This window comes from Ascidiella aspersa, chromosome 3, assembly GCF_963924565.1.
Source record: "Ascidiella aspersa chromosome 3, kaAscAspe10.2, whole genome shotgun sequence".
Taxonomy (NCBI): Eukaryota; Metazoa; Chordata; class Ascidiacea; order Phlebobranchia; family Ascidiidae; genus Ascidiella; species Ascidiella aspersa.
In genome coordinates, this window is record NC_139449.1 from 37,688,118 (window position 1) to 37,701,560 (window position 13,443).

The window sequence follows — 13,443 nt, forward strand, 5'->3', positions numbered from 1 at the left end:
AGGCCGCTAAACATACCTGTCCTTAACTTCGTTTTTTAATTTATTTATTTATGAAAGTCATGTGATGATGCAACTCTGTAATACCATCTATAAAAATGTTATGCCCCCACCGACAAAAATATACTACATATCTTTTATGTTAAGTTTTGCCAATTTAAACAAATTAACATAGTTTTTTCGTGGTTTATGTGATTAGACTAGATTTCTGCTGCATATTTGTGCATGATTTTCCTATGGAACAACAAGTGTTTTTGAAATTAATTGTTTTGTAAAGTTTTGACAGCAAATTTCCACATGTATGTTACTGTTACACAAGTGCCATCATTTACTGCAAAGTGCAAATAAAGTTATGTAACCTCAAATCGTAAAAATCTGGAAAATCAACATTTTTATTCTTTCCAAACAGATCAAGAGAGGGGTAGACGTGTGAAAGCATCGTCTATAGGGTCAGCAGTCTTCCTATAGCTCCCAATAACACCCCACACGCTTCAGTATATAAAAATATTATAAGCTTAGAAGGTAAAGTTAAACTTGTTTAACCAACTCCAGTTGTTTAGTAATAAAACTTTTATTGAACCAATATATACAATGTAGAATTTTATAAAGACATATTTTCTGGATTTAGTGGGCCTTAAACAACTTTAATTAATGTCTGTATTAAGTTTTTTTGGTACTTTATGCAAAAATATATTATTTGTGTACTGTATAATGTATATGAACTTTTTCTTATAGTTAAAGAAGCTCTTAGAATCCTTTACATAAACCAAGTAAAATATATTGCTTTTCTTGTGTAGGCTTTGGTTTTTTGTTGTACATGCAGCTACTGCAATAAGATTAAAGTTAGAATAACAACATGGTCAGAATAAAACACAGTTCGCAATAAGACCAAAATAGGTCAAATGGCTTATAGTTTGAATAAGGTTGAAACCCAAATGGCCTGAATAAGGTCCAAACCTAGCCCCAAACCCACCCCTAACTTCATTACTAACTTTCATTGATAATTTCTACACTAGCCTTTCACCAAAGGGAAGTATGCAGCTCGAAATTCTTTGCGTAATATCTCCAAAAGTAAACAAGATAGCGATTAGAAATTTTTACACATTACTCAAAGCAACCTAAGCTTGCCAGCAATCAGACTTTTTTTTTAAAAAAACATTAAAATATTAATATTCATATTTACGAATATAAATATTCAATAATATTCAGCCCTAAAATTAAAATGTGCTCTAAGTGACTTACATAGGATGACAGCTACGAGTCTACTATTCAAAATGAGATATGACTCGACTGCCAATTATTCAAGGATAAGTTATTAATATTTCTTCAAAAATTCATAAACGCCTATAATTTCAAATCGGGCAAAAAAGCAAAAGTCCCATAACTCAAGAAATAAAGAAGATTTTCAGTTTAAATTTTTGCACATCACTCAAAGCAACCTAACTTAGCCAGCAATCAGACTTTAAAAAAAAATATAATAATTTCATTTATTCTGTCTTTAACAGCATCATTTGAGAGTGGAACTAAAGAAAGCTTGTTTTTGGTTTCTTTTCCCAGTACAATCTTGGCCATCTGCAGCGCAGCCGGCTTGACAAGTGTCTCGCCAATGGTATGTGGTTTTCCCTGTTTTGCTATTAGGTATGCCACTTCATAAGACGCTGTGAGAAACGGTTTATCCACTACAACAAAACCTAAGATGTATAGGTAGCATTTGCATCAAATCGGAGCTTCTTCTGTTTTAATTGATCAAGTGTTGTGTCTTTATATTTCCCTGGACCGTGAACGTTTGTAAAATGTTCTCTTAATTTAGCTGGTACTAGGCTGGAGGGTACTGAGTTCCATCACTTTCAGTTGCACAAGTAAAGCCGTACAGCACATAATTCTCTGACCACTTTCTTTTTTTGGCAGGCATGTTAGGCTGAAGTTAAACAATATATTATGCCTGGCGCATGAAATGAACACTGTTAGAAGTGTGCTGTCTTCGTGCTTACTTTATCAATCGTTGTTATTGATATGTTAAATTTAAAAAGGTGTCGCAACCATGAGCCTTTTTTTACCATAAATATCTGCGTCTTAATACAATAAAGAAATAAAATGTAGGTCTACCGGTCCGGTACTGACTGGTGGCTGGCTACTGATCAATACCGTCAGTCAATACAAGACCTTGAGCAAACCTGCCTGCCTACAAAAAGTACAAATACAGTAAAGTAAGCGTAGGCTAAAAAATTTTGTTAAAAAATGAAAATAGAACTAAATTTCCTTTTAAAAGTAAAAGCCCTGCTTCTAACATTCAATGCAAAAAATGAGGAAATATATGTTTTGGGAAAATCAAGTTTTTCTTCCCGATTATTTTTACAATGTTACGTAATAATATATATTTTTGCAACTGTGTTACATGAGATGGCATTATTACATCACACGTCAAACACACAGATGTTTATTTACCATCCCGTAAGTCGCAATCAAGTTTCGGCTGGACAATATTTTCCAAACATATTCTCTGATATACTGTTAAGTGGCCACCCTGAAACAGCTTAGTCAAACCACTGAACAATAGACAGCTTCTTCATATCATAATGGAATTCTACTACGATTGTCTGTAATAATTGGTTAAAAATTTAATTATATTTTTACCCAATTCTTGACTGTTGTTTTTTTTTCACTGCTGCGTCATTTGTGATGACTATACATTTCTCAAATATCATTGAGGTGTGCTGAATGTGATCTACCAGTGAGTATTTGAATGCAAGTTGTATAGTTATCTAAATTGTTCAAATGTCCCATGTTTCCTAGCTCTTATGTGGTTTACTCTGTGTTTGGCTCATGTGTTTTAGCCTTGGTTTGTCCTTCACTTTGTATTTGTACTTTAAGCAGTAGAGAGCTCTAGCCTTTGTACTATAGCTTGTTGGTCTTTTAGTTGCAGTTGTTTACAGTGCTGATATGTTTATTAGTATTATTATAATATATACTTGTTTAAAAAAAATGTTGTTTTGTATTGTTTTAGAATAAGAATTGTTTCACATGTTACTGTAGTATAAGTTAATGTGATTTGAACAGATAATGACTTCTCTTTGTTTGTGATTAAACTGAATTACCAACTGGATCTTTGAGTGTGGCTTGTTATATGTGAGGTAAAGGCTTTAAAAATGTTGTTTGATTTACCAAGAGACCTTTACATTAGGTTTTACTTTTACCCAGCTTGAAACTACTAATATTTCTATCAGAAACAATAATATTTGACTAATGTAACAACGTAACTCTGTAACAAATGCTCAAAATTAAAATTATTGTCATGAAAATGGATTTTATATTTAAATTCTCATGTTGTGATTGTCATTAATTGCGCTTTTTTCATTTTCAATTGTTACGATAAATTCTGAAAAGTCTCTGGTTAAATTCTCAAACTGGCAGTTGCATTTATCAGCAGGGTTGCGGAGTGCCGAAGTCCATTAAAAAAGAAGTTGGTTAAGCAACAAAAAGTCTGACTCCAGGGGAAAAAAGGTAAGTACAATGCCAAATTCGTTAAATTCATTAAGTCCAGCTCCGTGTACAGAAAACCATTTACCTAACTGAACCATATGCTATTACACGATTTACTGCGATTGAACTTATCGGTTTCATATTTGGTACTGCACATGCGGAAGTCACTCTAGAAGTCTTTCTCAAGTCCTGAGTCGGGCTCCAGCAAAATAAACCAATTCCACAAAGTCCAGAATCTGATTATACAACCATACCAAGCTTATTCTCTTGCTAGTATATGTCTTGAAAGTAAATGCAATCAAGATTGTATTTAAAACCATAATATTTGATAAATTTCAGTTTGTATATTTTAACCAATTGATTTGTTTTATTCAAGTAATTGCTGGTGAGTGATGTTTTCGTGAAGACAATGAATACAGCGGAGTTCAACATCATACAGATTTGCCGAACGATAACCAACCAAGTTACAACACTTTTTTAAAAAAGATGTTTCTGTGCGAACTTGGCTTGTTCTGCCCGAGGTAGGGACTCTAATTATGTTGTTCTTGATTTAATTAAATTTTTTCATTTTGCTTTACTGTTACATTCTGTTGTAATGCACTTCTAATAATTACGTTTGAAGTGATGATATTTTGACTTTCTTTTGTATTCAGGTTAAAATGTATATATAGAATACTCATATATTTTTATAAAGTAGTGTTTTAAGATATGTGACAAATTTAACGCACTTCTAATATTTTTGTAGTATTTTTTATTGGGATTGAAATATATAAATATATCTGAATTGCCTATTAAGTCATCTTAGTTAAACATTAATTTTAGTTGCCGTTATGTTCACATACAATTTCTTAAATTTCTACAGTTTTTAGTATTTTGCAAAGTTATTCTTTTTTGTGCTTTTGACAATTACAAGAAGCTACTTTTGTTTTAATAACTGCTATTCCTGATAATTTTCAGGTCAAGAGACACAAACAAGAAAAAGTTGAATCTAGAAAATGTAAGTTTTTATCTTTAAACTGCTAAAAACTAAATATTCTGCCTTTTTTGATTTTCTAACCTGGAAAATATTTGCTTGCAAAAAATCAAATAAGTTTCCCCAAATATTTATTAATTTGTAAATAAACAATATTTATATTTTAAGATCACAAATCGACAAATTTTAATCGACTATATTTACAAAATTGTCGCCAAATGTTTTTTTGTTTTTATTCCTCGCTTCGACTCGATTGTTCACTTTCCAAGTTTTGCTTTGCATCTTCTCAAAATGTTTTCAGTTATTTCAATTTTTTTCTTCTTTACTTCTTCACTTGAATAATCCTCGACTTTCTTGTAAGCTTCCAGAGCTCGTTCGTAATATTTCACCGCATCAGTGATCCGCGAGGTTCGCCAACACACAGAACCGAGGTTGTTTAAACAAGTTGCGTAAACTTGATGCTTGGAAGCTTCGACGCCGAAAGTTGTTTCCATTAAAGAAATTCCTTTTTTCAAATTTCGCTCCCGACTTTCTTGATTATCGATTAAACCTTCGCTATATTCGATGAAACTCAAACACCGAACCAAGTTTAAAACCCGAAACTTCTCGCTGACGTTTTTAGTTTCATCAATCTGGAGTCGGATGTCGCGCATCAGTGGAAGCACGTGATCGCGCACAATGGGCTTCATTGTGACGTCACTTTCAATCATCTCTTCGTTTGTGTCCATCAACCCCTGAGCACAAAGCACAACACCCTCAACTGCTTCCTCAGGATCCCGGTCATTTGCGGAGATAATTGAAGATATTTGAAAAACTAAAATGGATTCCAAACATTTCTTCTCTTCTCTCAGTTTAATTCCAAGTTGTCGAAAATCTTCCGCTGTCGTTTGACCTTGGGCGATTTGCTGAAGGTCACCCGCGACGCGATTTGCTCGAACAAAGTTTTCCTCCTTCACAGAGGTCACGTATTGTCGGATGAGCGCAAGTGCAGTTTCCCTTTCTTGAATAAAATTAATTAAGAAAAAATTCTGTGTTTGTTTATTTGGCTTTGAATAAAATGTTTTATACGAATTAGTTTGTTTTCTTACATTAGTAAACCTATATTTAAACTTAGTTTTTACATTAGTAAACTATAGGGGTCTAGATAACATACCAATGAAAAAATGATTGAGTTCCAAATAAGAGTAAAATAAATTATTATTAAAAGCACTACAATTATTTAATAAAATAACGAAAAAACACTTCAATCTTACTATTTGAATCAAAATAATCTTCAATCGAGTTTCTTGTTCCACCTGCAACGTAAAAATACAAAAAAGTTTATAATTTTATTTATCCAATATGACGTCATGCCGTGGGGAAAAAACAACTTCCTGAAATATAAGATTTGGTGATTGTAGGTACATTATTTAAGTGAAGAATATCTCGCCAAATTTAAAATTTATTTTTTATTTTTAAAGAATATATTTTTACACTAAATTAATTTAAGTTACAAAAAATATTTGAAAAATACATTTGTGAAAAATGTAAGTATTCTATGATTGTGTCATCCTGTCGAGTAATTGAGTTTAAGAACTTAGTTTCGTTGCTAGGCAAATCAAACCTAAAATGCTGAAAGTAAATTAGGTTGGTAAAACTCTATTAAAAAATATATATAGACGAGACATTTTCTACTTTTGTATTTTTTGATCACGAACATGTGAGTCAAAGTAAAATTCTATATAAAATAAATAATGTGACATGACTTTGCAAGGCGACTGAAAGCTAGTCTAAATTAGCGTCAGGTGCCTGGTCCAGATTGGAAACTTTGGATATTGCGCGGGGGAGATGTTTTGCAGCTGAAAAAATGCGCAGCTGAAAATAAACCATCAGGCTACCGAAAGTTGTAAATTGCGAATTTATATTAAACTTACAGCGTTCATAGAATACTTAAAACACTGCGCAATTTTTGGTTGGTGTGCGGGCGCAGTGCGCAGGTAAATATTTAAAAAGTTGGACAGTATAGCATTTAATATGCAATATTACTCGAAATTGCCTAATTTGACGTCACTAAACACGTGACCGTTGTCCACTGATGCGTGACCAAATCGCCGAACTGTGCGTTTTCAGCGTTTCGCAAGTGATTCTATATGATGCATTATATCATATACGTCTTATAAACAAGCGTTAAAAAATGTTATGCAACTTCAGTATGCGGCCCGCCAATTTTTTTATTGCTTGTTGAGTTTCATACAGAAGTTTGCGCGGCTGAAGTTTTGCGCGTTTGCTGGTGTCAGATTTGCGCGGCTGAACACATTTTCTATAAAATGCGCGGCTGTGACCGCGGCTGAAAGTGCTACTGCGCGGGGGATAAATCCCCCGCGCAGGCCAAACTTTCCAACCTGGTGCCTGGTGGATTAATTGTTAAATCCCTGGTATACAATAAATCATTAGTTTTGTTTTCACGGCTCACTCATTCAGGAAAATATATTTTTTGTAAGGCGATGGTTTTTTCGTTAATCCGCCTGCAATGTTGAAATATATCCTTGTCCTACTATTGTTTTCTGTAATTCAATCAACTAACTAAGGTGTTAATGAAATGCTTAATGCATTTAATGAGCTAGAGCAGGCTTTCTTAACCAGGGTTGCGAGAACTGTTTCACAGGGTGCGGGGATGCTGAATCAGACACAGAAAATGTATTACTGTAATTTATTTCCTTTCTGGGTTAAATGTAAAACTAATTCACATTTTGGTAAAACTAATTTACATTTTTTTTGGCGTTACTGTGTATCAGTTACTTGTATAAAACTAAAATTACAACGGTTTTGTTATTCAAGTATTCTAGAAGTGGTGTGAGGATTGTTTGGTGATTTGAAAGGTGTGCAAGGGACCACACAATAAGAACTAAAAAACAACACTACCTAAATCAGAAAAATCTATAAAACCATGGTATTAAGACCAACGACATTACACAGCCAAATACGCAGTAATATCCAGTGAAGCATAAGGACAAAATCGTCTAAATAAGCCGTAAATTCTTTGGAATAAGGCCTAAATTCATCAAAATTAGTCCTAAATTCTTTGGAATAAAGCCTAAATTCATCGGAATAAGGACTAAATTGAACGGAAGAAGGCCTAAATAATCCCCGAACCTGTCGGTAGAAGGTATGGGACGATCGGGGACTATCGGTCTGGCAACGGTCGTTTTGGTGACTACGTTTGGACGCCCTAGTGACTAGTCTGACCGGCGCTGTCAGGGCACCGCTGTTTTGGCACCAAATTTTTGGTCCTGTTTGGATATAATGGTGGGTACGGTAATGGGTAGGGTTAGAAAATGGGTTGGTGTTGAAATTATTAGGGGAGTTAGTAATGTACTTAGGGGTGGGGTTTGGGGTTAGTTAAAGTGTTGTTTAGGCCTGGTTCTGACCTTTTAAGTCTTATTTCGAATTGTGTTTTATTCTGACGTTGGTGTTGTTCTTATTTCGGTCTTATGGCTGGAGTCCGTGTGCAGCAAGAAAAAAGGGAATAACCACTGAGCTAGAAGGATAAAGTTTGTAAATTTTTTCGGTTGCTTACTGGTAATGTCATCTGGTTTCAGGGCTTTGTCTTACATAAGGTAATATGAGGACTAAGAACTGAAAAAAACTTTCGAAATTAATGTGTGACTTTAAGGTAATAATGTAATTCAGTTTGCTCACATGTAAAGGTTTAGTTATTAAACTTAAGAGCGAAACTAAAACAGTACTTCAATACCACCTGTAACCTCCAGATACATCAGGCTGTCCAGTTCTTCCTTGTTTTTAAATCTGTTTCGATCAAAATTTAAGTCGTACATCCAACATAGCTCTTCCCTTGTTTCTGAAATATTCATGTGCTCTGGCCTCTTGATATACAAATGTAAGCTGCAAATATTCGATTTTGTGGATATTTCTTGTTTTTCTTGCTCGTGACTTGCTGTGCTTTAAATGGTGGTTTATTTCTCAGCAGTCAATTACAATGTTAAGTCAGACCCAAAATGTTTTCTTCACTTTACAACTCGATCGCTTGAAAAATTTACACCTACTTAGTAAGTTTATTAAAAACCTTTCTCATTTTTAAATTTCTGACTAAATATTTACACTTATGTATTCTGCCTAAAACTTTATTGGCTCACTGTATTCAACTTTTCTTAAAAAAATATATAATAAAAACTTACTGGCTTACTTTGTATTAATAATGGCCTGGTTATTGCTTTTATTTTACTAAATCTTTTCGGATTACAAAACAAAATACACACAACATAAGCAAAACGTTCACACATTGTATTACTTCTAGCTGAAACCATTACATAAGTTCACTGAATAAAGGTATTTTAAATAACAAATCATCATACGGAGTAGTTGCATGCTGTAGTAGGCTACATTTGGATAGCATCTCTCTAATATATTATCGCAAATTTGAATTAGAAAAAACAGTGCTAATTAGAGCAGTTAAGAAAATATGATTTGCCAGAAGAGTTATTTCATGACATATTTTCACGCCAAGCGATTGAATAATGAAAATAAACAGTAACTAACTGAAAAACTTATGTTTATATGGTAGTAAACCACGATTACTGATTGAAATACCTTGAGCCGATGAGGCGGCATCTCCCAGCTGTCGAGAGGATGTACTCGGAGTGTCAGTGCTTGCTGGGCTGACTGCTTGGTGTGAAGACGATGAACTCGCCGCCGAGGTTACAGGCAAACTTGTTGACAAGGACAGAGAAGCAAGGTCACCAGTTAGGTGAGTGGCTGTATAAAGTAAAATTGTAGCAAACTTTGTATAAATACTTGCGCGTTCATGAAGTCGAAGTTTGCTGCAAATATTAAACATAATATGCAATGTACAAACATAAAGCAACAAATATATATAAAAATAGCAAGCAAATACTTGAATACCTGGCAAAAACACTCCTGTGCGAGAGGAGAATTGACTCAGAGGCAGCCTTTCCCCCTCTTCGGATGCTGGTGCGTCGAGATCTAAAGCTTTGGAAGCCTCGATCGCTTGTTGGGCCGCCAGTGTATGGTTGAACTTGGAGAAATGTTGTTGGAGTTCGTCTCTCACCGCCGCCATCTTGGGACGTTGCAAAGGATCCTGTTGCCAGCACTTTCTCATGGTCTTCTGAAGCAGGTTGATGATATCTCTTTCTTCCGTGCTGAGAGAGCTTTTGTATTTCTCGATCTCAGCACAGTCGGGTCGTTGTCCTTTGGTGACTGCATCTTTGATTGCCAAGTTATCGCTGAAGGTGGTGTAAGGCTGCTGTCCACTGATGAGTGCGTACAACAAGACGCCGTAGCTGAAGGTGTCCTGCTGTGGTTTAGGCTCCACGCCCGGGTTGGTCAAAACTTCGGGGGAGGCATAAGACATGGTGAGTTCCTTGCGATCCTGTGAAGCCTTGGGAGCTGAAGTCTGGGGGGCTACGACGGTCGTGGTGCGAGTAAATGAGGCCAGTTTGGCGGCGCCGAAATCTGCCAGCTTGCATCGCATGTCGCTGTTGAGGAGAATGTTCTCTGGCTTCACATCGCCGTGAATTATGCGTTTTTCCGATGAAAACTCGTGGGCGAATGCGAGTGCCGTGGCTGTTTCCAATGCAATGCGAAGGCCCAGCAATGGTTTCAGCACACGGTTAGGCATTTGAAAAATACCACCCAGGTCACCACCCTCGTAATATTGGGTAATAATTCCAATGTTGTTGGACCACTTCGTCCATCCGTGGACTCTTGCGATATTTTCGTGGTTGGCTCTCTGAATCATTTCCACTTCATCTTTCACCCTGCACATTATGTTCTTTAAAATCTTTTATTTTTTTAACATATTTTAATAGGACAAGACAAGGCACCTTGCAATTAGAGCATTTGTTTGAACTCGGCCAACAGTGAAACACTTAATGGCCACATATCCAAGTTTTGAGTGCTGTCCCAAGATCACCAACGCTGAGCCCCCTTCACCGAGAACACACGTGTCTGGGTAGCACCAGATCTCATTCGCCTTGTATTCTTTCAACTAGGAACGTAAAATAAATAAATCAAGCTAACTGGATTCAAAGCTTTTGGTATTAAAATTAAAAGAAAATTATTAAACTTAAAACGAGCAAATAATAGCATTTTGAATAAGTTTTTCTGGTCGAAACTTTATTGATCTTCGAGGATTGGTACTTACATCAAATACACTTGACATGGCTTGAGTTGAGTGAAATGTGTAGTTGAAAGTTAACAACTGACAAACTAAGCAAGCTATTACAAAACAAGAATAAAATGGTTAATTTCATAGCTTTTTACATTACTAAACTTTAAATTCTTTCCAAACTTCGACGTTCTTTCTGTCTAAAGACGTAACGAAAAGGTTTTTATATTTCGTCATAAAAATATGCAGTAGGTCGACGTCATGTTGGTCATACAATGTAAAAACAATGAATGACAACTTCAGGTAACTTATTTTATTGAATAGGTAAACCAGTCGTTATCAAATTTTTATAGTTGGTGGCACACCAGAAAAACACAAAAAATCGCGACACACTATGTACAAAACAGCAATATCATAACCCAGTGTTTTTAAACCTTTAAAATTTCTATCCGCACTTTTTTGTTTCGGAAAATTTCATCCGCACGAAACCAGCGCAGTAAGACCTTTAGTTTTTACCTTTAGTTTATTTTCAATGAAAGGGTTTGTGTATTAAAACTGTGTAACTAAGTCTTGACCGATTTAAAATAGACAGCTCAGGCTGCAATGAACCACTACGAGACTATATTAGTACCTGTAACGCATAAGTGGGCGCACCAGCTTATTTGATTACTGTATTACACATAATAAAAAATAATAACATGCACCATTTTCATCCGCACATTTATCCGCACGACGTTAGTCATCCGCATTACACTTTTTTTCATCCTCACAAGTGCGTACCATCCCACGGGTTGAAAAGCACTGACATAACTTGTCAAACGCCATTAATACACTGCAAAGCAATACGTTTTCAAGACCCGCATGCTTGCATACGAATAGGATTTTTTTCGAAATTACAAAAAGTTGCGTGGCATAATTAAGACTCGAGACGCACTTTACAAATCACTGAGTTCAATAAGAGCTACAACATCTCTGTGCTAACCAACCATAGCTAAGTAAGTAGTAGATACAAAAATTGCTGCAGTTGTCTCCAATAAAAAATCACGAATTAAAAACCGGGATTTGTAAATTGACTATTCCTGGTTCACACAGGTAAGGGCTTAAACCAGCGTTTGTCACTCTCCCGCCTGTGGGCGTTAGAGAGTTAGAGGGGCGTTGTGACTGACTGATTTTTTCAAGGACTCACGATCGAGCAGGTTCGCTAATAAATTCACATAAGCAAACGTCAAATTGCACCTTTTCCTGTAACTCATGTACTGTAAATAAACTTATATATTCCAATAGTAATTAAACATCATGAGCGGTAATTTCGAGTATATAGTTGATTCAAACACTTTGAAGAAAAACACTAATGTTCCTCCATATACTTGCTACAGGGGCGGTTCTAGGGGGGGGGGGGTGATATGACCATGCCCCCCCCCCCCAAACTGAAAAAGATGTACATTTTTTTTACTTAATAGGCAGCTTATTTTCGCGGTTCGCTAGGTAGTATTGCCTATTTTCGCCAAAATAAGACATATTTTCAAGCTTTGTAGTGGTGTACGAGCTTATAGCGCCATATAATGAATATTTTCAAAAAATGGTAAAATTCGTTTCGCGCACTCGCGCAAAGCGGCGTTTTTCAGATTTGCAGCGACGGCTTAAGTGACCGTAAGCTGACCTCGACTATATAATACCTAACTTAAATCCAAGTACAACTAAAAGCTTTTTTGTTGTTAATACACATCTGTATCAGAACCAGCCTGCCAATATACTTCATCCGGCCCGCCGCCTCTTTGACAAATTAGACACGAGTCCATTTGAAATACGTTTTGACTTTTTTATGTGTGTAAATGCGAAAAATTTTCGCGCTTCGCGCTAATGATCTTTATGCATCCAATGTGTTTACGTTTTGATGCTCTTTTTGAACTAGATCAGCGCTTCTTCACTGTTGCGCCTTGGAAAGCTGCCAAGTGCGTCGCGGACAAACGAAAAACGTATTCAAACATAATTGACAAATATTTTTTAACCATTTTTTTTTAAATGTAACAAAAACACAAAACTCAAAAGAAATACCGGTATGCAAAAAAAATCGCGCTCGCTAGCTTCGCTCGCCAGGTGTGCGCCAAATGGTTAACAAACACTAAAATAGATTAACTATCAAACTTTATCGCGTTTTCTCAAAGTAGTTTTATTACACTTTTTTAATAGTAGTAGGGGGATGACGACGTGTGGACTGGAATTTTAAACCAAGTATACGCTTTTTTTAAAGACTTTACTGCCTCCTTAAAAGTAGGCTAATTATAAACACGTTTTTAAAGTGCAAAAAATCCGAGGCCCACCTGATTCACAATTGTTACAAAGTTGTAATAACACAAAATCTCATTTAACATATGTTGTGCGGCCCGCAGAGACCTTTCTGAGTTTGGTTTTGGCCCGCGACTACTACACAAAGGTTGCCGACCCTTGCGTAAGGATTTGAATAACCTATCCAATGTTAGGATTAACTCTGCATAGAGTTTTGCTCATTTCAGCAACCTTATTTGGCGAAAACCAAAAATTCATGGCCCCCCCAAACTGAAATCCTAGATCCGCGCCTGACTTGCTAATAAGCACTTTGAAGAAAAACACTAATGTTCCTCCATATACTTGCTAGTTCGTAAAACAACAAACTGCTTTTGGCCTACATTCAAAGTCAGCGATGAAGTTTAATTTGACACAGCAAACTGGTAATTTTATTGTTCCAAGTGTGTGCGACAGATAAATGCGTGACCAGCAAGTTCTACATAACGTAGTTCTGAAAAAACAGAAATATAACAAAAACAATAATTCTGACAAAAGTTAATTTTTACCAGTAAAAATTAAGGTTTAATGTCGGTACACTAATGCT

The 13,443-nt window shown here is 35.7% G+C and overlaps 1 protein-coding gene across 1 annotated transcript; it reads right to left on the bottom strand.

The window, feature by feature from the left end:
• Positions 1-4,707: 4,707 nt before the first annotated feature.
• LOC146162844 (uncharacterized) lies at positions 4,708-10,681 on the bottom strand. Its single transcript, XM_083385313.1, has 6 exons — positions 10,611-10,681; positions 10,291-10,454; positions 9,350-10,224; positions 9,038-9,202; positions 5,704-5,745; positions 4,708-5,450 (listed from the first exon to the last, which is right to left on the bottom strand). The coding sequence occupies exons 1-6, from the start codon at positions 10,626-10,628 to the stop codon at positions 4,708-4,710; spliced, it is 2,007 nt and encodes a 668-aa protein (XP_083241439.1). The 5' UTR covers positions 10,629-10,681.
• Positions 10,682-13,443: the final 2,762 nt, after the last annotated feature.

Coding starts and splice junctions, on each gene's coding strand:
- LOC146162844 (XM_083385313.1), bottom strand. Junction 10,225..10,290: donor ACAAATGCTCTAATTGCAAG/GTGCCTTGTCTT, acceptor CATAATGTGCAG/GGTGAAAGATGAAGTGGAAA. Junction 5,746..9,037: donor TGCCGCCTCATCGGCTCAAG/GTATTTCAATCA, acceptor TTTACGTTGCAG/GTGGAACAAGAAACTCGATT.